This window comes from Lineus longissimus, chromosome 9 (genome assembly GCF_910592395.1).
Source record: "Lineus longissimus chromosome 9, tnLinLong1.2, whole genome shotgun sequence".
Classification (NCBI taxonomy): Eukaryota; Metazoa; Nemertea; class Pilidiophora; order Heteronemertea; family Lineidae; genus Lineus; species Lineus longissimus.
The window spans coordinates 15,438,466-15,462,936 of NC_088316.1; the positions used below are offsets into that span (position 1 = coordinate 15,438,466).

The 24,471-nt window shown below is 43.5% G+C and overlaps 1 protein-coding gene across 4 annotated transcripts; it reads left to right on the forward strand.

Moving 5' to 3' along the window:
* The first annotated feature begins 1,007 nt into the window (after positions 1-1,007).
* On the forward strand, positions 1,008-23,945 carry LOC135493325 (guanylate cyclase soluble subunit beta-1-like). Of its 4 annotated transcripts, none has more exons than XM_064780594.1 (8): positions 1,008-1,125; positions 8,816-9,153; positions 17,897-17,970; positions 19,016-20,411; positions 21,796-21,936; positions 22,418-22,572; positions 22,851-23,038; positions 23,292-23,945. In XM_064780594.1, the coding sequence occupies exons 2-8, from the start codon at positions 8,926-8,928 to the stop codon at positions 23,486-23,488; spliced, it is 2,379 nt and encodes a 792-aa protein (XP_064636664.1). In that variant the 5' UTR covers positions 1,008-1,125; positions 8,816-8,925; the 3' UTR covers positions 23,489-23,945. The 4 variants fall into 4 exon arrangements, with proteins under 4 accessions (XP_064636664.1, XP_064636665.1, XP_064636663.1 ...); XM_064780595.1 differs by lacking the exon at positions 1,008-1,125 and adding an exon at positions 1,145-1,297; XM_064780593.1 differs by lacking the exon at positions 1,008-1,125 and adding an exon at positions 5,397-5,610.
* The last annotated feature ends 526 nt before the right edge of the window (positions 23,946-24,471 follow it).

Consider the following 24,471-nt stretch of genomic DNA (forward strand, 5'->3'; position numbering starts at 1 on the left):
TGAGGTGACTTAAAAATGGGTGCAAACACAGGTGTTTATGTACAGTTTGGATGACAAACGCTATCGTTGTCACATAAAATTTAAAGCTGCCCTTTGGACATCTTGGCCCACCTGGTATTGACGTTGCAAGCCAAAGGAAGCCTAGGTGCCCGTTGGCACACATCTGGAAAAAAAACTGTCACTCAAACGTCTGCTAATTCCAACTTTGTCAAACTAGATGGCAATAGTCTAAGATATATGTAGGTCAAACATCACTGAACTGCACAGCACTAGTGAATCCAAAGATGATACGCGACTAGTGAATAAGTGAAGTCTGGACCTTACCACCGTTCCTTGGATAAAAAGCTGGCAATCCTAGAGGTGACTGCACTTTGTCCTGTCAGCAACAGAATCGTCTACACGTTCAGTAGGAAAGCTGATATTACGATGGATGCCAGGAATAGGATAATGAGACCTGAAACGAAGAGATGATGTTGAATGTTTAACCTATGATGAATTAACTTGGAATCTGAAACGCAGAAACGATGTCTGGAAGGTCTAGCTCCCTGCATCATGCTGACGACCCAGCCTGTCCTCCGAATGAAGGAAGAGAGCACTCCCTAGGAATGCTCTGAAGTGGACACTACATGATAGAATGAGCCCTTGCCGCTCGAAGGCAATCAAAAGATATGGCCACTGACTGACAGAAGCAATTGTAAAATGGCAAATTAAACATACAAACACAACTGGTAATTTAATTGAAATCGTGGCAAAAGGTCATCTGGTTTTGACGTGAGAGTTGAGGCAGGTGTTAGATGGTATTTTTCTTCTCGGCAGCAATCTCACAAGGTGTTGATTATGACCATGCATTGACCTATAGCATTGCAAGCGATGCTTTCGACAAAAAAGGACTGAATCCAACCGTCGACAACATAAATCCCGGGAATCCATCGCGGACGTTTCGGCCTCGAGGCGACCCTGATGAAATGATGCTTCCTGACACCAGATCGCCTGACTATCACGGCTGAGAAGTTTGCTACTTTTCCCACGTGATTTCAGGCTATCCAACGATGCTCCGAGCGCCATCGAGACCTCCCGATCGATGATCGAACACCAATACATGCTTGCCTATAGCTAGGATACACTGTGAGTACATTAGCAACAGCCGTCTCGTAAACTATGATAGTCGGTGTTCAGGGCGAAATTAATACCATTACCAATGAAAGATTCTGATTTTCCGTTGGTTTTATTCGTGAATACGCTGATGATATGATTGTGATTCGCAGTGATTGACCATCGATAGATGCCTTCTTACACAGTGAGTATGCTTTAAATATCATAATGATGACAGTGTTGTTCCTTGTAATAGTATATAGTGTACATTTTTGAATCCGCGGGATGCCATGCTGAACGAATGATGGGTACGTTTTCAAACGTAACGAACCTTCTTCAACAGTTTCGTTACGGTGAGCCACGTGCATATGTGGGAGAATGGACATGAGCACTGTAAGCATCCTTTCGACAATCCCACTGTGGGGTTCAGTGTAAAAGGTAAAACTGATATCTTTCCTCTCAAATCTCTCGCAATTTCTGGTGATTGAAATGAGGACAGAATAAAAGTGGTGCATGCTTGCTGTTCTCCACTTAATCCAACCATGGCTACGTCTTGCAGTGAAGTGCAGTGTTCAATGAATGAAAGTCGATGGTTGCATTTCGTGATGGGAATTTGAATTCCGATACATACAAGCCCCGTAACAAGCTTGACAATACCTTGACAGCACTGGACACACATACATGTACCTTCTGATATCGGACATTAAGATCGGTTTTGTAGTCTATTCAGCTTCATGATCTGTATACTTGAACGACTGTTTAAAGTGTACCCATTCTGACATAACCAGTGATTTTCAATATACGCCGCCTCTCTGGGTCTAGGCAAGTACCTACTCTTATGTGTTGGAGGTACATTTGTACTTCTGCGGAGAAGATGGGCGAATTTAGCACCCGGGACTCAACCTTCAAGCAGGTTCCACCACGAGCATCCCACGTGATGGTCACCTTTAGGAATTGATCCCCCACAACAACCATATTGGGCTCATCACAGCTTTGGCTTAAATAGATCAGTAGTCTGTGTCCAATCAATAATGATGGGCCAGACAATCAATATTTGCTTACTCTTCCCGTGTGTACATTGATGGTGTACACTCTACAGTGTCTGTCTTCCTTTGGTAGGAACCTTGTAATTTAAGTCCTCAGTTGCCAAATAGATTAACTTAAAAGGTACCTTATTCATGCGGACGGATACCAGTGCTGGGAGAACGAAAGCTGCAGTTGTCAAAACAACCATTTTGTCTTTGGAATGAATGTCAAGGTGAAGGTGTTTGATGAAGAAAAGGGCTTGAAAGGCAGAGCCTTTTTGAATGGAAGCTGAAATGAGGAAGGCTTCGTGCGGGGCTCCATGTGACCGAGGAGCTATTTTGAGTATGGCATTTTGCAGCAGCTCTTGCTTTCTGGATGATAGGCAAAATGAGACAGGCCTGCCATTCTGTATGGAAGTCATAGATATGCCGACCCGGTCGACAGGCAGGCAGTCACTGACCTCTGATTTCTATTCACCCTCAAGGAAAAGGTGAGCTGCGTACAGTGCAATCTGTTGAAACAACCAGTCATCTTAACGTGGCGACCGCCTATGTCACCTCAGGCTGCTGTCAATCGTGTCAGTGTCACTAGCAACCTTAATCCCATCCTGGCTGTGGTGTTGCCATGGAAACACATGCCTTGATGTTGCTGGTCTCATTACAAATACCCTAAGAGCACGTGGAATGTAAAATGCTTGTCGAGCGAATCATCCACTAGCCGAGTAGTATATCAACCCAAGCGTCCGTTGGTCGCCTCTGATTGACTTTTAGGAAGCCTTTCTTTGGATTGGTACAAAAAGGTGGATCTTTATCGGAATATTGTAGAGGCGACCCCTTAATTCGTTTTTTACGTTTTCTGTGTTTCTCCATTCGCTTAATACGTTTTCTCTGTTCTTCGGCTTCTGCATCCAGAAGCCATTCTGATCTGTAATGATTGAATTAATGTGACTGGTGAAAAAGTCCACGTGTAGTGACGAACTTTTACGACTAAACATAGACGGTCATCTTAGAGTACGCCTAGGAATCTCTACTTTGCCCAAGAAGGTGGTTGCCCCAAATGCCTACAAGGCCCGACTCTCCTCCGCAATGATCTTCATCAAGTCGGCAAGAGTCTCTACGAGGCCACCGAAAGGCTCAGCCGACTTGTACGCCGACTTATTGAGTTTGATACCAGCGTGTCGTGGATGGAGGCTGCGTCGACTATAGAGAAGAGCTGCAGGATGGTGGGGATCCAGATGAACCATGCTGCAGTCTGCTAACCAAACTCAGCGAGTCGGCCAGGTTCAGTGCGCGGTATTGCTCACTGGTGTTCTGGGACAACTATACCAGATCATACTGTATCACCCCTCCTACAGCAGGGAATCAAAGCTGAAAGATCAAATATGCTACATTTCGATTGGCGATTCCATGATATATCGACATGCGTTTATTTTTACTAGGAGTCGTCTGTTTGGATTGGTTTCGTGCTCATGGTAGAGATGGCGATTATGTCGAAGAATGATAGTGAGAAGGTGGGAGTCTGGAAACTAAAGTAAATTTTCTGCTCTCTAACATCAGCTCGTTCATCGTACTCTCCAAAGATGGCTACGCACCATCGTTACCCTATGTAGCTACATGCACCTTGCTCACCGTAATTGTTTGCTTTATGGTAAGTAAATCAAATAACGGATGGCACGGCTTCTTCCCTCATAGTATAGAGAGTGCGTTGAAGACCTTCAGGACGGACCTCATGTTGGAATTGGATATACGCAGAAGAGGTGCTTGCCATCATCTGCGTAGCATTTGTTTGCAACTTCACCAGTCTAGAGCTTGGTTACAAATAAAAAGATGTCTCCAAAGTGAACTATACCACGCCCAACTCTTCAAACCATGCCGTCACAGCTGTATTTAAGTACAAAAAGAACCAAAGGGCAATCCCTTCAAAACCAAGTGCCACCTATATCCTAAACCATAGCAACGGATCTCTCCTAATCCATGGCAGTTGCTAATTGCACCAACATGATCAACAAACCCTGCCCCTGGTCAGGCTGTATTTATTTCGGCTACCTTTCCGTTAATTACCGCATGACCCTTACTCTGCACGGGCTGTAGACACAGGAGAAGACCATAAAAACTACTGATGGGCTTTATCCTTAAATTGTGCACATCATCTCTCCATAAAAAGAAGAAGTCATTGTTTCTGACTCGGGAAACAAGAGTTCTCTTGCCAACAACAAAAATTTCTTTTCCCAATAGTTTTCTTCGTCATTCCAAAGAGGCTGACCATCTCGTGATCGTGATGCCCTAACCTGGTTACTTAGCTCCTATCAAAGATATTATTAACCTCATCAAGAGACATCAGACAGATTAGATTGTGACTGCGTAAGGACTCCTAAGGCCGGATGAAAGCTACGGGTGCTTCTTGTCCAACATCTTCGCATATCAGCCTTGAGTCTTCTTCAAACACGCAATCTTCACAACCAGGACCAACTCAACTGATTTACCCAATAATATACAACTCGCTAACGAAGCCGGCTTATACCTCCGAGATGCTTTTCACTGGGATCATCTTCCTATAATACGAGCCGGCTCATCTCCGGGAGGCAGCGCGGTGGAAATGGTTCCTATGAAGTAGGTTGGTGACCCAGAGGGCGAGTCAACTCGCTTCGAAGGAGTGGTCCGATCGATGGAAAAGCTCCTTGGTTACTGACTAACAGCCTTTTGATAGATCGACGCAAGTCAACTCGGCTCAAAGGGAGCAGAACTGAGGATGCTGAGACGGAATATGTCACTAGGATCTTGGTATATAGCGAACTACCGTGGCGAAATATATTGCAGTCAGAATCACACCGAACACTTGAGTAGATCTACCGTGCTAGAAACACCCCGAGGTTGCTGCCTGCCTTCCTGAAATATACCACTCTCTTGCTTTCTGTGACCAATGACATTTGTATCTTACAGCAACAGTTTCAATGTATATTTTGCTGCAGTGACACATGCATGATAATCATGAAAATATCTGATATGCACTTGCGACACCTACAAAATTATGTTTATCAAACATTTGGAGCAATGATGATACTGTTTTAGGTGTAAGATCCCAGCCTAATCTCAGGAAGTGATCGACTTTTAGGAACGACTTCTTCATCGATTACTATTAAATTGAAGACATTCGTGTCCAACCTGTAAAAGCAATTAATTTCTATTGGTTTATCTGAGTGAGTTTCGACGTTTAAGATATGACTCTGCTAATTCCGTGTCCATTATCTTTCGCGGAGAGATTGAACGCACAACAGACTATATTCCCAGCAATCGTGGTCGACTTTCAACGCTGATAAGACGCGCTCTCTCTCAGATCTGGCCGTTAGTTGTGAGTGATTAAGATCGGATAAGCATGTGACGCGAAGGCTCGGGAGGGGATGCTGAATAACCGCTGATGTATCTGACACAAAGAAGTATTTAGTCTTTTTCTGACTTGGGAAGGAAGCTGAAGAAACAATGGCAGGAATAGAAGGTAAGCCTTTACGGTGTTTTCAAGGAGTGAGCTGGAATAAAACAGTTAACTTCAACTTTATCTGGCGAATTTCGATTTTTCTAAGTTCTTAGTCACGCCTGACATTGTGACTTTTTGGAATACATTTAGGAATATAATGGTGGGAATTGAAAGTAAGTAATTCTTGTGAACAGTTATGGTATGGAAGGAGCTGGCAAGGTTATTATATTGGAAAAGGTTTTGGAATAGTTTCAGTGATTGGTTAAAAGGTTCTTGATAGACGGTACGTATTATGTACATTTTGGAGAATAATCAGTTGTAAATGGTACTTTTGTCAGGTTTTTGCAGAGTTTTGAGTTTTTGACCATAACCGTCTTGGAATACAACAAACTTGGACAACGATAGACGGGGATAGAAGGAAATAGATATGAATTCATCCCGACTGTTACATTGTCAGTATGTTTCAAGAAACACAACGGCCCACAAGGAGGCCATATCTTATCAAGTATTCTAGACACTACCATCTTGGAAACAATATACATGATGATTTGTCTTGGAACTCATTTAGTTTTAGGGGAGTTTATTGCAGATTCAAATCCCCGGTGCATATTCAGCCATCTGATGGGCAAATCCAATTCCATTAATTTAAAGGAGCAAGCAGGGCGTGAGATACGTTGTTTTTTTTCATACGAAGATGACTTCCAGCCGAACCGTGACTTCTTTGAACAGAATCTTCGATATTCGGCCTTTTAGAACACAAATGAATTATCTATACCTGGTGTAAAGAAACGCATTTCACCACTACAAAGTTACAATCTATGATCGACCTAAAACATTTCTGACTTGGAAACGAGACTCGATCTATATTTTCTTTGCTAGTTTTGAAGAGTATTTTGTGTGTGCAATTGACGTACATTTGTATACATTGTAATGTGCATCATGACATTGACCGGGACACGCCCTCGCCGATTCATGTATCTCTAGACCGACATCCAGGTGTTTTTTAACGCTCAAGCGATTTGAGATTGAATACGTTTTCCAGATAATTAGGTGATTTTTCTCTCGTAAGATCGATAATGATGACACCAGTAGGAGATTTCAGTCATTCACTTGTAACACCCCTATGAGAATCGATAACCATTTTTTTTGTACCCGCCAACTATCAAAGTATAGAGATCCCTATACATGTGTAATTTAAAAATAGGGTTCCAGGCCGGGAGCATGTAACTTCTATGAACACCTGAAAAGTTCAAACAGTGTCGTCACGAAATTTGATTGGTCCGAAATAACCGTCCCGTGATCATTGGTCTTTGCGATTGATAATTTGTTGCTTGAACTGATTCTAATCCTGTCTCGTCGCCTTAACATTTCTGAAATTAGGTTGCCATTATTTTCATACAAACACTGACTTATTTCCTTTTTCTGTAAACTGCGCACGCATTGCCTTTCATTACAATGACAGCATCGATAATTAAATGATCAGCATCGCAACGTAACAGTTCGATGACGTCAGTGATTTAAAAAGATCTCGTTTCCTTAATACAGATGAGACTCAATCTCTGTTTTCAACGGAGCCTCGTAGAAACTTTGATGCAGTTGTCCAGAGATATCCACAGAAATGTTTACACTGATGCATTTTATTTTCTACTAGGCAACCAACTTGAATGAGCTGTACAGCACACAGTGATACCACCCACCAGTTATAATAAAAACATATTTTCGCATTTACTTGGTACTCCATCGGTTACTGTATTTAATCATGGGACGCGCAATCAGGAATGGAATCTACTCTGTGCGGTGGTGAGGTGAATAATGATCAGTCAGGCAACGATTCTCGCTCAATGGGCGGGTGGTGCGCTCTTAAAAAACGGGTTTTGGGCCTCGGAAAAGGTCTCTGAAACTTTTTGAGCTTCCAATCATGTTATCAAATTCATAGTTTCGATGTTCAAAGTCGCACCGTACACTCAAATATTCCATCAGTTTGATTAGATCACGGCCACTGGTAAGTTTAGAAAAACAAAGTGAACGATACCTTGGCATTCCCTGTATAGGATTCCTTTTTCTAGATTTCAAAAAATCTTTATGGCCCGATGACATCCGGTCACTGTTTCCGTGATGTCCACAGACGATCTCGCCGACAGACGGATGGTTTCCGGACCTGTCCGATGAGGGAGTGGATAGTGAATGGCATTCGTTAAGCGGCGAACCAAATGCGTTGGTCATTCTCCTTTGCTGGTACTAAGTGTTTAGAGCTCGATAGTTTCTTCCCTCAGCCGGCCTTATTTGGCGGTGGTACAAAATGTGGTGTTCTGCCCCCCCCCCTCCCCTACACACAAAACAGAGCCTACTGCCCCCTAGGACCAAAAATTGAATGCGGCCCTCTACGAAACCATAACAGGTAAATTATTAAACTCGAGAGCATCATCATTTTCTGAAACCTTTTCGCGATCGTGATAATCACGACACTCCCCGAACATGAAAAGGTAGATTGCTTTCAGGCGGAATGACCTTGACCCAGCCTCGTGGAATATCAGGGTGCAAAAGATGCCAGTTTTAGATAATTGCTTGCGGAGTCGCTATTTCTGATCTCATAATTGAGTTTCTCCTTCATCTTTAAACTCAATTTCAGTTTTTTTCTGTTGTTAAACGTGCTCTCCGGATAAACCTGAGGCTCTAAAATACTGTAGTTTCACTGGTCTCAGACCGTCTCACTAAATTTCAACGAATTTAATTAAGAGGTCAGGGACATGACTTCATGGCCATCGGACAACTTGGTGTCGCTCACTATCGAAATCGAAACAAGTTGAATGGCATCGAACATAAACATGCAATTTAATTTAAAAATTAAACGAGACTTACCGCTAAGTTGAAGTTGAATTGAGATGCTATCGAACCCTCAATCGGGAATGGAGTTAATAACATGAGGTAGCAGACGCTAGCCAACCATTGTAGGCTGGTCTTTAATGTTCTGAAACAGTTTTAGATCGCTGAAACAAGAGTATGTTTTATTGTGCGTCCTCTGTAGAAACGAGCAAAACGCGGCTGTAGCTATTTTGGCACTTCTGTGAGACCAAAGTTTTAAAAATTTGTATCCAGCCACGCCTGCGCGCAGTATTCTCTCTGTTGAAAAACCAAGCGTTGCCTGGTTTGGATTCGATGACTCGGGTCGTTTCTTAACATCAGACGTACTGGCGCTCTTTCATGCTGATCGTCTTTGTTCTTTCAGTCACTGTGACCTTCCACGACGTCAGTGCGGCGCCAAGTACCAGCGGCCAACCCATCCCGACAGAACAGATCCTCTATCCAACAGGACAGGTGCACTCTCCAAAACCCAAGATGAAAGAGTACAAATTTGACCTTCAGTTCAGGTCCAGGTCATTGGATAACCTTGAGGATGCGTCATTCGAGGAGCCACCACCATGTGACGCCACTAGGAGGAAAAGTATCTGCGTGTCTCGTCTGCCTGACCCGATGCGGAGAGGGTCAAGGTCGGATACGATCCACTCGACGAGGGCGGGGAGTCTCTGTTACTACAGGCACAAGAAGAGGACATGCTTCATTGAGGTAAGGGATACTGATTTCAAAAGTAGTCAATCTTGAGCTAACGAACGATTCAGATGCCTGGTTCTACGATGGTCCTCATTTTTGGGCCTGGCTTGAAGATTTGGACTTAATGGTCTTAGATAGGTGAAACGAGAGAAGTACTGCCGCTGCGTTAACTTGCTATAAAACAAACGTTGGAGAAACCAGAGTATGCGTTGGTTTCTAAGGATACCTGTATCAATCTGATAGTTTCTGGAGTGTGTAGATAATATCCTCGCTACTCACATAAGTTGATGGAACATAGTGCATTATTTTGATTACCGACGAAGATGCAGCTTAAAAACCATCATCCATCAGGATATTAAGATCACCAGGAAGGAGTTCGAGAAGCCTGTTGCCTTTGTGTCGTCTTATAAAAGTTGGATCAAACTGGTACGTTTCCATGAGGGCATGCTGCCTTCCCCATTATAATTATGATCAGAAAAATAAGGAAAACCATCTTAGGAGGTGGATGGCGGGATGGGGTCTATATCATTTCAGGATAAAACGTTTCAGTGAGCATTAGAAATTCTTGATTGTAGTACATTTCCCCATCAAATTTTTCAACTCACTCTTCACTCTTCTTCATTAGAACTGTTCGTTACAATGTATCATTAAAACCGCAGCCTCCTGGGAAATGAACACCCTCAAGGAATGCGTCGCTAATCGGAAAGACAATGCCCATCGGTGCAAACACAACGTAATAAGCGATTTCTTGAAACAATTACGCAGATGGTGTCTTGTATCACCATATGGCGACCACGATTTTCAATGTGTCACTGCTCGTTATCGATGAAATTGAATGTTACGGAATTAGAAGAGAATCTAATTGTTCTTACAAAGACCGTAAAACGACATAAGAGAAATCTGCAGTGATAAGACTTCGAATATCAAAATTGGATACGACACTCGGTTCCTGGGGCGCAAAGAAGTGTTTTCACTTTTCGATAGCTGTCTTTGCAATGTTCAATGACTTTCTGTTATGACAAAGTACTATTATAAAGGTACGGTTGTTGCCCAGGGCCTGTTTTGCGTGATTACCAGTACATGGGACGCTAAAAGCATAATGCATGTATCTTAACGGCCGCACGGTAAGAAGCTGTCTGTTTCGAAAGATGTGTTTTCTAAAGCATGGGACTGCACTTTGATTAAATCCCCCCTCATAGAATACTGAACCTTTTCTTTACCATGAAAGAATCTTGATGCTATCATCCGAAGCTTTTAACCTGCAATGTCATATCTCAGTCGATCTGCTTACTTCATCCACATTGAACCTTTCGTTGCCATGGACATGTCTCGACGCTACCCTCCGAAGCCTGTCATCATGTCATCTTGTAGCCATGCTCTTTACTGCAATCATGGTGTGCTTTGGAGCCGTTCTTTCTCACCGTATGAGTTGTCGTAATCCTGTACCAAAGCTTCTGACCTGCCATCTTATAGTCATCACAGTTACTGCTTCCTCAGCGCAAAATAGAGCCACGGGCTCTTATCTTCTTTTCATGGTTCGATGGTGTCGCCTCTGCCTCATTCTGTTTCTATGGTAACCGATTTTACAATCAGATGTCCGAGCAAGGCTTCTCTACCAACGAAATAGGTTTCTGTTTAAAGCTGTAGATGGCGAAAGGAATCATAGTTGTATATATCAACTAAAAGAAACCATCCACCATGATGTTGGAGATGGCACAGTCATTGTTCAGGTAACAAAGAAAGGAGTCTTACTTCGGGTTTACCGGTCATTTGGCTCCAAATCATTTGGCATCCAGGCGTACTGCAGTCTTTAGCAGATTGCTTTGGCGGCCATTGCTACATTGTCCCTTCAAATGTACATTTTGGGACCAATCATAAATTCAACAAAATCTACAACATAGTGGTTGCATTATAATGAAATTCAACCTCAAGCCATTGCCATCCAAAGCTGTGGCTAAACTCTCGCCTGGCGACAGAGCAACCGGTTCAATCTTTTATGGACAACTCCATTAAGATTCTTCTCAGATTCCGTAAAGCTCCCGAATGAAATTTCCTGATTAACTTGTATTTCCCAATCCCGTCTCAATATGGCAGATCTACATATATGAATATTTTACCAAATCTGTACCATTTGTAACTGCCAATACGAACCTCTTGACCGTTCCCTTAAATTGCCTGCGAGAATGTATTGTGTCATACATATTTTATTGCCAGAATTTCTTGATCAGACTTCACCGAAATGATCCGAGACTCGCTTGCCTTGTCTTTCGGGTCAATCCATCATTATGGCTGACCCCGGCGGTCCCGTCTATCGGCCGATCAGGCTTGTTTATCTGTTTATTGCATAGGAAAGGAAGGGCTGGTCGCCCTTGGTGGACAGCTTAGGATGGAGGTGTCGTTATCGGGGTCTTGTCAGGTTATTCATTTGAATAGTGGTCTCTAGGTAATTTGAGTTTAAGCAGATGTGATAAATTGTCCGCCGTGATTCCTCAACCACAAAACGCCCGGCAGAGCAACTTGAAGCTACCAAGCCGGCTGTAGCCGACTGTAGCCCAGTCACCTTCCACACTGCAGTAGTAAGTTCCATCACCAAAGTCCACCAAAATTGGAACTGTCATTTTTTCTGAATAAAGCCTGGTTTCTAGGGAGGTCTTCGTGCAGCGATCGTCGCTGTACTTGGAGCATTCCAGTTGCTTTCGGAAGACCACTCACACTTACATGAACATTTTGGCGACCATGGGACTTCTGTTAAGTCCCCCGCAGTTTCGCTTAATCCATCGATTTCGAGCCCAATTACGTGATCGGTATTCTTGTATCGTTCCTGCTTTACCTCGGTTACACGCTTGATGACCATTGTTCTACCGAATTTAGCCGCGGGGTTTCGATAACTCCATATTGGCCAGTACTTACTCTACTGACTCATAATTGCTTTTGAGCATCCTATCAGCGATGACCATAGGGTTTTGATGGCGTCAATGCACGCTTTCCCAAATGCCCCGCTCCCTTGGCAGATCTTCACTCGTAATTTATCGCCAAAGAACATTCAAGATGGCTGAATATATCTGATTACGCCATACTCTATCCCCTGTGATCAGCCAACGACCAAATATGGTTAAGAAGTTGGTGATTGCTGGCTGGTGTGAATCTAACTAACTGACTAATGCTATTTAGAAAATCAAGGAGCTGATTTGAGATGAATGTAAAAAAGGCATGAAATTAAACCTGTTGTCTTATATTCGGTACCACAAGCGGCAATTTGAGGTTTCCGGTCTGTATTGGCCAATCGGACGTCCCCTTCGTTAGAAATGCCCAAAACGTAACGAAACTAAATACACTGTTCGACACTTGAGCCTGATTTATTTGCCATTACTGCATTATTATACGACCAACAGGACAATGAATTCCCAGGGTTTTGTCGTTGTCCTCGATCGTATACCTAATGCAATTTGTATAAATCAGCCCTAATGTGTGAACTCATAGTACAAACCAACTCCGTCAGCCTGCCGCGGCATCTCCAGTAATGGCAATGGTAATCGAAGCAGCTGGCATTCTCAGCCAACTCGTCAGATGTCAGATCTTGCACGGACCTCTGACTACTGACCATCTACCATTCGATGACCTTTGTCACCAATGCCCCTTACCAGTCGCCCCCTCTCTCTCATGCTGCGGCAACTCCGTTGATAGCAGTGGCAATTGAAGCAGCTGCCATCGTAGCTACATAACTTGTAAAATGAGATATCATACGCGAACCTCCTATTACTGACCGTTTACGATTTAATGATCTATTTCCCCGATGAGTTGTCACTTGCTTTTTCTGCTGCGAACGAAAAGGCAGCCCTTTGATTGCGGCATCTCCAGTAATGGCAATAAACACTTCTGGAATTCTCATCAATCAATGAAGTTGCTCGCACGGACATGTGGCCACGGGACCGTTTAGAATTCAGTACGTACATGTAAGTCACCCGTATTCTACGTGCGAACGAGCAACCAGCGCTGCTGCGACATACTACCAATTGTGGTAATCAAGGCTGATGGCAATTCCTGATAAACCACAAAGAAGATGCACTGCTCGGATCTTTGATTCCTGTCCGTTTGCAATACCATGGTCAGTTTACCATACCAAAAATGTCTAAAGCAGTCCCAGCCATTGGATTCTCTGGTGCGACTGAGGAATCAGCCCTTTCAGTAATGGCAATAGCTATCAAGGCAGATGGGATTTCCACCTAAATTACCTAAGAAAATACGCTGCACGAACTCCCAAACTAGTCGTTTACAATTCAGAACCAGTATTGCCTCTCTAGGGCAGTCTCTCGCAATCTCCAATGGAGTAATCACGCAGCTGTCCCAGGGTAGTGTGATTGCCGATATTCCTTCGCCGACTTGCTCAGTGTAAGATACTTACCACTCACTCTCGACGGTATACCTCATCGTGCCAACCTCTTGTGCAGAATTAATTATTCAACTGGTAATGCATACTTCTATATAGTAATGGATGTCTAAGCAGTGGATTGAATGCTTAGGCAGAACCGAAAAGTCACACAGCGCGGGTTCTCTTTGGCCGCTCAGCACTCTGGATGAAGCAGCTAGTTGTCTTAATCGGGTGGGATGAGCCTGAGGCGTCACTTCGCTCCGTGGTGGCGATGGATCGTAACGCTTACGGTTTGACTTGCGTAGGACGCTAGTGGAAGGATGCTAAGCTGCGCTGTGGCAGAGGTGCATCAGTAACGCCTGCCGCGCGGCCCAGGCAGGACACTGGATCACGATTATCACCGGCGCAAGGTGGAGCAGTATTTGGTAACAGAACCTTTCTCACCTTGGCACTAGAAATTCTGCTTGGAGTACCTTTTTTAGGAATAGAAACGTGAATATGTTAAGTGAAGTTTTCAAGGGTTACTGCTAACAAATAACATCAGGAATGGCTTTGATAATGAGAGTTTCTGGATTCAAATTTGGATTCTTGATTTTCTTATGGTGATAGAATAAGTGAATTCACCATTGACATCTATTTATTTTGTGTTAGTGAGAGAAGAGATGTGGTAAAGTTAAAGCTTCTTTGCCTGGAAAACTGCATTCGCAAAAGAAACAACGCGAATCCTCGTAGGACCATCATTGCTTTCGTAACATCAAATTTAACTTGTGAACATGGATTTAACTGTACACTTTGGACGCTGTGAAATAAACACTTACTAACGTATGAACCGGTGAACCGTCCTTTTTCATTCACCACACCAAGGTCGCTGCCCTAACTCTTAGCATCCTTGTGTAGAACACTTCAACATCAGTCATGAGTTGCCATTTCGTTAAAATATAAACGTTTATTGCCCCCTTGGTGCAGAAGATGCGGCACTGTCGTAAGACGCTCGCTGATAATATGGGAAGATGGTCATAGATTGTTTCGGCTTAACAGTCTTCAAGACTGCGTAAGCAATGAAGACATTTACATGTTAATGGAATGAGTTGTTTTGATTGATCGAAGTTTGTTGGCTGAATATCGCACTGACAGTTTTAATATGAGGAAAAGCAGTGAGGAACCATCAGAAGTTATATTATATTAAGGGCATTACGTGCAGCGTAAATAAAGGAAAATGAAAAGGATTTTGTAATAGCATTTTTGTTCACACCACAAGTGAAGAGTCAGAATCGACTTGAATGTCTTTCAGATTTCGCTTTCCAGGATCAATCTGTCAGTATCATTGCTGAGTGTGTCTTTCTGACAGAAAGAATCTTTTTCGGCGTTTCTAGGAAGAAGGCCATCATTCATTTCGTAAAAGTTCTGCGGCTTGAATACGATGAAGCCGCCGCCGGAGTGGTGACCATATCTCTTTATCATTCATCGTGTTATGTCTCGTGGGAGCGTCCACCATCCCAGCGAATTCATCATTCTGCCAAATAGATGTAGATTGTTTAACTGTGGACAACAACAAAAAAACGCTTTTGTGGGCCACCACTTTCAAGTGATGTACATTGTATATTAAAAAAATAGGAATTCATCAGGAAACTACCATTTATAAAGGATGTATCTAACTGTAAATGTATAGTCACGGCATAGAATCAGGCATTGCAAAGCATGACACCGGCTTTTTGCATGAACGAATATTTTTCGACACATTCCTCACAGTCTGTCTAGCTACAGTGCATTTTCTGCTAAGTCATAAAATAAATTTGTCAGCATGCTCAGCATGCTCAGCAAACAACTATGACCTTCTGGTTCGTCGTAGTACAATAACAAACCATTCAAAATGACATCACGCCGAGTGAAGACGTCATCTACGGCCATTAGGGGAAATCCGTCTGATATGAACTTGCTGAGTTGGTAACTTCATCAGTAAGCAAAGGGAACGCAGCAGTGAATCAAGTCATTGGCTTTAAATCACCACAATTGACGCTGATTAAGGCAAATTATCTATAACTGTGGGGTAGCTGGTTGCCTGGAAGTGATCAATTTGGAAGTGAGAAATATATTTATGGGGGAAGAACTCGGCCTGGATTTGTTTATTATCTCGCGTATTGCATGATAGTTCGTTGTTGGAGAAAGCAGTTCGCTTGGACGACGGAGGCATAAACTATGTGGATTAAGCGTGAAAAAGCGTGACTATCACTCACTCGGCATATAAGTGAGAAACTTGGATGAAAAATATCGTCTGCAAGCTTAGAGAGAGGATTTGTCATGCCCTATGTTGTTGGCCGTCTTGGTGATCATAATCCGGGATCTCTTCTCCAAACCTGATTGAACCTAATAATTCATCAGCGGAAGTAGCTGATCCCCGAGAAACAAGGAGCGTCACAGCCACTTCGTAAGGGATTAAGACTGGTACCATTAACCAATTAGGAATTATAGACTCGGCTATGAAAGTAGTCTCTAGCCGTTGATGGTTGCGAGCTAGCTTTATGATACTGGATGGAATAAGGATGCGAATCGTCCATTAGCGATGCTAAGACTGGCTTTATATCGAGAGAGGGATTGGGCTGTGATATGACGGGCTCAGACCAGATGAGTACTATGCAACAGCTTTCCGGATCCGGGGTACTGCGTGACCTGTATGCAGCGTGATAGGGATGCAAGTAGCGCTGGAGTAACAGCTGAACTGGTCCGTGGAGTATCCAGTTGAACCTTCAAGCCATCGCTCCAGTTCACGGAATTAGGGAAAGATACTCTGGACAGGCTTACAGAATGTTTGCCGTAGGATACAAGAATAGAACCGTTTAAGAAAGCGAATCAGAAAAGGACGCAATATTAGGACCACAATCGTAAGATTAAAAGATAGGGAGATTCCGGCTGCGACGGATAAACAATACAGAGAATTGTTTCCTCGATGTCTTTTTGATCGATACAAGAGGAATTTACTACATGTATTAGTTGAGGCGGATTTTCATTTGCGCATCTGTCATTGTGAAGGAGTAGCCTTGAAATCGTTACAAACTTCTTAGGTTCAGCGTCTTTCACGCATTAAAGGATTCCGGCAGGATGACTTGGGATAGCAACCTTTAGAACTGAACATAAGGATATGGATTCGCTTGAAGTTCCGCCGCGCAAGACCGGCCGCCAGAGGTCTTTTTCTCTCTTCTCCAAGGACGGCTCCTACTTCGACTGCTTGACGAAAACCAAGCAAACCTTTCCAAACGGTAGGAGGAAGGTAAGAAGGCCGCGTAATTCAACCATTTTTATGCTTTGCAGAGACAGAGATACTGGCCATGAACTATTCATTATGTCTTTTTATCCCAAATAAGGCAATTTAGCATAAATGATACCATTATCTGAAACTGCAGCACATCAAGATCTTTCTTTGCTGCGGAATTGCTGTTTCCTTCCTTGAGATCGTAAACATTCCCTATCAAGTCTGGTCCTAGCATTCCCTGCATTTCCTTTTGCAACACTGCTCGGTTTATAATGAAAGTTAAAGTTTCATCAGGCGCGTAATGACCTGCTCTTGCTTATCACGCCATCCGCACATTATGGCAGATCTGCACAGTAGCTGCATGGTCTCCTTTGCCGACAATTTCGAGGAACATGGCATAAAGAAGTTAGGTAGCGCAATATATGCAATATTTGAAATGGGTGCCTCATAATTTCTGTCATGTTTACTTGCATCCTCGCTATGATGGGAAAGGTTTTATTGGAAAAGGACCCGTTGACGATGGCAAATAACCGTGTCCTTTGCAAGCTGAAACGTTATTAAAACGAAACAATTTTTTTCAGCATCACCATTAACAAGAGGATGACAACGGCAAATATGCTTTTATCATTTCAGATATGTCTGCATCATAATATAGCTCTAATCACGAAAAATTACAATACCAGTATACTTAACTATAGTGCTGAATCATCGTTTGATTCGTCCCACTTTATAAATGAGAGTTTTGACAACCGTAAACGTCATAAGATAAATCGGGGGTTTCCACTGAATGTGCAATTGTAATAACTGATTGGAAAGATCTAAATTGATCAAAGCAATTCAAAGTAACCTTTTGAAATGGTACCAGTTATTTATAACGGATTTAACGATGGGCGATGTTTAAATAAGCTTGATGATCGAAGAGGTTATGGCTGAACTTCAATGACAATATCTATCGTTTTTATCTCTTTACGATCTAACTTCTGATTTCTGATGAAAAAAGGTTGGTTTCACAAGTCGGCTTCGTGAAAATAAAAACTATATTTTTATCTCCAGAATCGATACAACAGATGCGTCTCATAAAGGGAAGTCGTTACAAAAAGGGCAGTGTGTAACAATGCATTTCGTTTAATTTCTCGTTTCAGCATGGCTTTGTGAAACATGCTCTTGAAAGGATGATCGTTCGAAAGTACGGCGAGGAAACCTGGGAGGAAATAAAGTGAGTTGACCAAATTCAGAGCGGCCAGGGGCCGGTTAAACTCAAAGTCACGTCGTCGTTAACTGGGCATCACGGCTCAAACAAAAGCAGAGTTCAACCACCTCGTCAACCTTCAGTTATCTTGATCTCGAAGCAACAAGGTGCCAGAGTCCAAGGCTCAGTGGAAAGGTCCACGTGTCTCATTCGGAGCACAAGTCTGGCATTCACTCTACCGCACTGAACCCAACTTGCCTTGATAAAAATGAAGCAGCAAGGTGCCCAGGTCTCAGTTGATAGGTCCACGAATTTCACTCACCCGAAACTAATCAAATTCCCCAGCCCCATGTTACCAACCGGGAAAATGCAACATACGCAAACCGTGTCTCTTTGACCTTTCCGCGTCATCATAACGAAACTGCAAGGTGGAGTTAACGAGGCGCTCGGGACTCGTCGAGGAAAGAACAGATACATTGGTGGGGTTTAGCTCCAGCTTGTGTCATATATTCTTAACGATAATCAACAATAAATTTCCTGGTAAAATACGCGGTTAACTCAGTTCAACCTGCAATGAATTTTATTTTATTTGGATGGCAGTAGCTTTATATCATGAGTTTCAGTTGAAATAACTGCGCACCAGGATTACAAGAGGCAAGTTTTGGTGATTAAATTGCCTTCTACCGCGCCTGAATTGTCGGGGAAGCACGTACAGCAATACGTTACCGCCAAAGGGAACACTGTTGGTCCAAAGAGACTATTTGAGAGGCTTATACCCTGATATACGAGGCAGATATCTTGATGTAAGAGCTGTGGAGAAAATGTAAACTACGGGCCGAATGGCCGACCAGGGGATATGGGGTTGGTAGTGCGCCAGCGAGATAAAAAGCTGTAGGATTGAAGAATTGGTCAACATGTGGTCTGTTGCAGTTTCCGAATCATACGTAGTTTTACCAGCATCATATCACCAGTCCTCCTTGGCTACGCCGTTCCAACAGGTCATTAGGTTTCATTGAGGCTTGCATGTTGACTCTTTGTGCACAACGCTGAAGTTTTCCCTTTACTTTTGCAGGAATATCTCCAATGCACGTTTCGAGAGTGACTTCCTCTTGGGTTTGTTCAACGACGAGCAGCTGACCTACGATGTGGTGGAGGCCGCCGCCCAGGTGGTCGGAACCCAGAAGGCAAAGATCTGGGAGCTTTTTGGAGAAATGTTCTTCGAGTTCTGTGAGGATTCGGGATATGATAAGATCCTCCAAGTTCTAGGTGGAACGTTGATGGAATTCTTGGAAAATCTGGACGCATTACACGATCATTTGTCAACGATATATCCGGGAATGCGCGCTCCGAGTTTCCGCTGCATGGAGAAAGAAAATGGCGCTATATTGTTGTACTATTATTCTGAGCGACCGGGCTTGGAGCACGTGGTAGTGGGATTGGTGAAATCTGTTGCACGTGAGTTGCACGGGAAGGATGTAAACGTCCAGATCATCACCAGTAGCGACGACCTAACGTCGAATCACGTAAAGTTCTTGATAACGGAATGCTCGACCGATTGCCCGCCGAGTCCCGTATCATTCCGTATCTCGGACTCCATCGACGACTACGGCGGGCTCATCAGCACCCAGCAGAGGATCAGTCCTGCGTCTTTCATAAAGATTTTCCCGTTCCACTTAGTTTTTAACAGGAAACTCCAGATAACACAGGTTGGGGATGCCCTCACCAGGGTGATACCAGAAATCGACAACCCGGCCTACACTTTAGGGGACATCTTCTTGATCTCTCGTCCCCAGATCTCGATATTATTTGAACAGATCCGACAACATTCAAATACTGCTTTTGTGTTGTGTTTGCGGCCTAGTATCGCTTCAAATATCAGGCCGGTATCTGCAACGCGGAATTCGCCGTCGCATCTTCGGACACGCTCTCCCCTTCCTGAAGAAGGAATGGAGGACGGTGATGACTTTCACAGGTCCAAGATGCGCCTCAAAGGGCAAATGATATACGCTCCAGAAAGTGACAGTATTGTTTACATCTGCTCCCCGTATGTCTCAAACCTGGAGGATCTCCACGAACGTGGCTTATACCTAAATGACCTTCCGGTTCACGATGCCACACGAGATCTAGTTTTACTCTCAGAGCAATTTCGTGCTGAATACGAACTGACTCAGCGATTGGAAGTAATGACACAACGCCTTCAGCAGACGTATAAAGAATTAGAAATTGAGAAACAGCTGACAGATAAACTGGTTTATTCGATACTTCCACCGTCTGTAGCTAATGAACTTCGGTTAGGAAATCCTGTTGAAGCGGTCAAATATGACATGGTCACCATGCTGTTTAGCGGACTTTGTGACTTCGATGTGATCTGCGAGAGGAATTCGCCCCTGGAGATCGTCAATCTGCTGAATGACCTTTATACCAAATTCGACATGTTGGCTGACCCCAAAGTCAACAATGTTTACAAGGTAATAGTGTACTTTTATCTCCAATAGCAGTTTCAATACTTTTTTAACTCTTCTTCTTAACCGCTCTCTAGCATAGCTTTTAGATTCGTTGGCCTTCTTAGCACATAGAGCTCGGAATACTCAAAATATCTTCCATAAGACAGCTTACCAAAGGAAACAATCCGCCAGATCAAGACCAACCTGTACAACATGGTCAAATTCCGCCAAGCCTCAAGTATTGCTTTGTTTTCCTTGTTTCTTTTGCGTAGTGTGCTTCACACTTGAGGTTAAAGTTGAAACTCGTATCCCCAGGGAATATTCAATTACCACCATTGTCTTAGCCGAAGATATATCCCCCAATTATCTTGACGGCCAATCTCCAGCCACCTCCCGCAGAACAAATACCACAGACACTATGAGATACACCAGTCTCATCACACAGCATGGAGACAAACAAAAATGTCTCCAAATGATGCTATTTGTGCGGTTGTCATGTCTACGGGTTCCGCCAAGAAATAATTGCCCCTGGTTATCAATCGTGGAGACTTTTCTAGAAGCACCAATGGCGCATGGGGAGTGGAATTGGTCGAATTCTGTCCTGCCCGATGATAAATTTCGTTGTAGTCACGGCTGTCGTATATTTTCCAGTTTTTAATCCTCATCCGCACCCTTGCTTTGCTGAAGCTGATAATTGTTACATTGAACCTGTTCGAGAACTCTTTTTATAGATACTCGTGGAAATTGTTGAAAGAATAATTAATGTTACTCGTACATCTGTGGCTTGAAGCCATTAATGATTTTTAGAAATATTCAAAATCGTAGTGTCGGCTTCGGAGAATTCAATTAATTGCCATATTTTGTTTCAGTGGTCGTAAAATTTGTGCGAAGTTTTTACCAATGCTAAAGGTTAGAATTCTGTCGAAGCAAAAAGATTGAATTAAACATCACTGGCTTCCGAAGAAAATTCCAGTCTGTGTTTTATGACCGAAGAACCGTTTCAAGTGATAAGACCCGAGTTTCCCTCCCCAAAGAATTTATTGAAAGAGCAACGGAAATACCAAAGGTTGCCAAGCAGTGGTTGGCTCAGATAAATGGGATGAATTCAATTAATTCCATCGATTGAAATGTTTTATGTGACATTTTGCAAACAATGAATGCATCACCAGTTTTTGAAAAGATTATTCGCATAGTTTGTTCGTCGTCTATCATCACCATAAACTGGCTTGTATTTGTGAAACATGGGCTGCAGTTTATCTGAATTGAGCGGAAACGATGTTACTGCAGTCAATATGCACGAGAATATACAAACATTAGTCACCTTATAATGTATTAAACTTACCCTTAAACACCAGAATGCAGAGATAAGTTCACTTAAAGTCTTCTCCTTCCACCTTGTATCCTCCAGGTTGAGACAGCCGGCGATAAGTACCTGGTGGCCAGCGGTCTCCCGGAGAAGAATGCCAACCACGCCAAGAACATCGCCCTTCTGTCCCTGGACATGATTGATATAGCCAAGGAGATTTACATCGATGGGGAGTCAGTCAGGGTAAGTGATTGCTTCATTTCTGCTTGCCACAATACATGAACAACGAATGTCGCAGGCTGAGTGACCGGTCAGCTGCCACCAGATCAAGGGTCTGGATTGAGTGACCGATCAGAGTAAGAGATGGCTTCATTTCTCTCGTCCACTTGAGCAGGGATGTCATAGGCAGAATGACACCTGCCACTATATCAAGGGATGGTGGAATAAGCAACCGATCAGAGCAAGAGCTTGCCTCATTTCTCCCTGCCACGAGAACCGGGGATGTTTAGGGCAGAGTGACCGGTTAGCTGTCAGCATAGTAAGGGATGGTGTGGACTGAGTGACCGGTCAGAGGAAGACTGCTTCTTTCTTTACCCTGCTGCCACAAGAACAGGGTCGTAACGTAAGTCATCAAAATCGAGTCCGGAGGTATAGAGGGCAGCCAGCGTGATGACGTTATCTTTGCAGAATGCTATTTATTACCAGTTCTTCCTTTCTATTCCAGCTTTGTATTGGCATCCACTCCGGTGATGCTGTGGCAGGCGTGATTGGTCAGAAGTTGCCCCGGTATTGCGTGTTCGGTGACACTGTCAACATTGCCAGTAGGATGGAGACCACGGGAATGGCCAACAGAATCAACATATCAGAAGCAACGTACAGGTATCGAAATCATTACCATTAGTAGTAAAATAAAATCGTTTGTATTTGGCTATTATATAGTCAAGCCAGAGCAAGACATCCTGTTATTAGATGCTGCAAAGCAATGCTTTCACAACATATTACCTGAAAGGCAAAAGAAAGTGACTCCTTCACCTCCTTTGCTAACGACAAATGCACTAATGTATCTCTGGTTCATCTCGATTTCCAAGCGCCTCCAAACACAAGTGAGACAACCAGTCCAGTACCAATGTTTGTTGGCCTTTTCTATTGCATATCAGGTGCCTACAGACAGAAGATGGCCAAGAACAGCAGTTTTCCTTCAAAGAGCGTGGTCCCTTGACCATCAAGGGCAAGAGAAAGCCGATCGTGACCTACTTCTTGACGAGGAAGGCACGAAACCTGCCCGCGATCCTAGCCTTGTTGGAGAACGGTCTGGCCATGAGAGAGCCTTTGGAAAGTCCACCAGGTAAGGTTGCTTTGCTATCAAGATCTAACTGTTTGTACTTGCAGAAATAAGTGATCCTTAAGTCCAACGGAACGGTTCACAGAGATATCACATTCTTGCTACGTATCTTCTCTTACATTAAGTTCTGTAAGATGGCTCTGCAGTCGTTTTAAGCTATTCGGACACACTACCGGTTCGACCTCGGATTTGAGCCGGGCCGAGAAGTCTATGATCTCTTCTCTTCTGCTCATGAAACTTTGTCCTCTCTCTTCAGCTGATCTGCTGCAGCGCCGAAGACGCAGCGAGACGCTGTACCGATTCCAGGACACTCAACGGAGCGCCCGGCGAATGAGTGAGTTCATAGGTGCCGCCAACCAGCTGGAGGTACCAAGAATCTTCATCGAGCACCACACGGGGCAGCCCTCAGATAGTGGTTTCAGCTCTCCAGGGAAGGGGAAGTTCAGCATTTAAGGAAGGCTTGGCAATAACTCTAACAATACGCTATCTATGCTGGTGTTTTTAGGAAACCGATGGAGGGAATGGCAGATCGTGGGTTCATTGGTGCTGCCAAGCAACTCGGGGTAGCAAAGATCTTCACCGAGTACTGCACTGGGCAGCTACTGTAGAACATTGCGTTCAGTTCTCGTGCAGTTCAGCAGAGGAAAGGAATTCAAACGCTCCTCATTAAAAAAGGGTTTTGACAAACAGGAACATTGAATTACACCGTAAGGAAGTAAGGAAGAATGCTCGCTGGCATCTACTGGAATGAAGTCTGCATGGTACGTGCATACATGGGATTTAGTTGTTGATGCGTTGCGATTAGGAGGAGTGTGTAGTACAGCAGATCATGTATGTATATTTTGCCAAGTAATACTGAGCGAAGCAAAAGGATGTTCTATCATGTTACTAATAAATATATAGAAAAACATAGGTTTGTGTTGAACTTTATTTCTCACTTCGAAGCTTAATGACATGGTTGGCTGTCGCCAACAACGGCAGGAACTCGGATGCAGGGGTTTGAATGACGCGTACCCAGCGAGTCTACAATCAGGATAGGGCAGAAATCCTCGAGCTCGTTAAAGGGACGGAACGATGGTTGTTGGTCTTCTGCTTTGTCTTTATCAAAACCATGAAGAATCAAATCAAGAAATGCATTTCATATCAAATTAAATTATCTTTATTATACAATTTATTACAAATATATTCACCAGGCAGGATATTTACACGTTCTTGACTGTAGAACACCGGACAACTACAATGATTTAGTAGCAAAAGGAAAACCAGTTAGACTAAGCTTTCAATGAGGCAAGCTATTGGAAATCGATCAACCACCGGAAGTAAGTCGTATACCGGAAGCTAAGACCATCTCCAATATGAAAGCTTGACATGAATTGCACTAACCGGCCGAAGGTAAGACTTCGGTCTCTACTATAACAGAGGTAGGCAACGAAGCT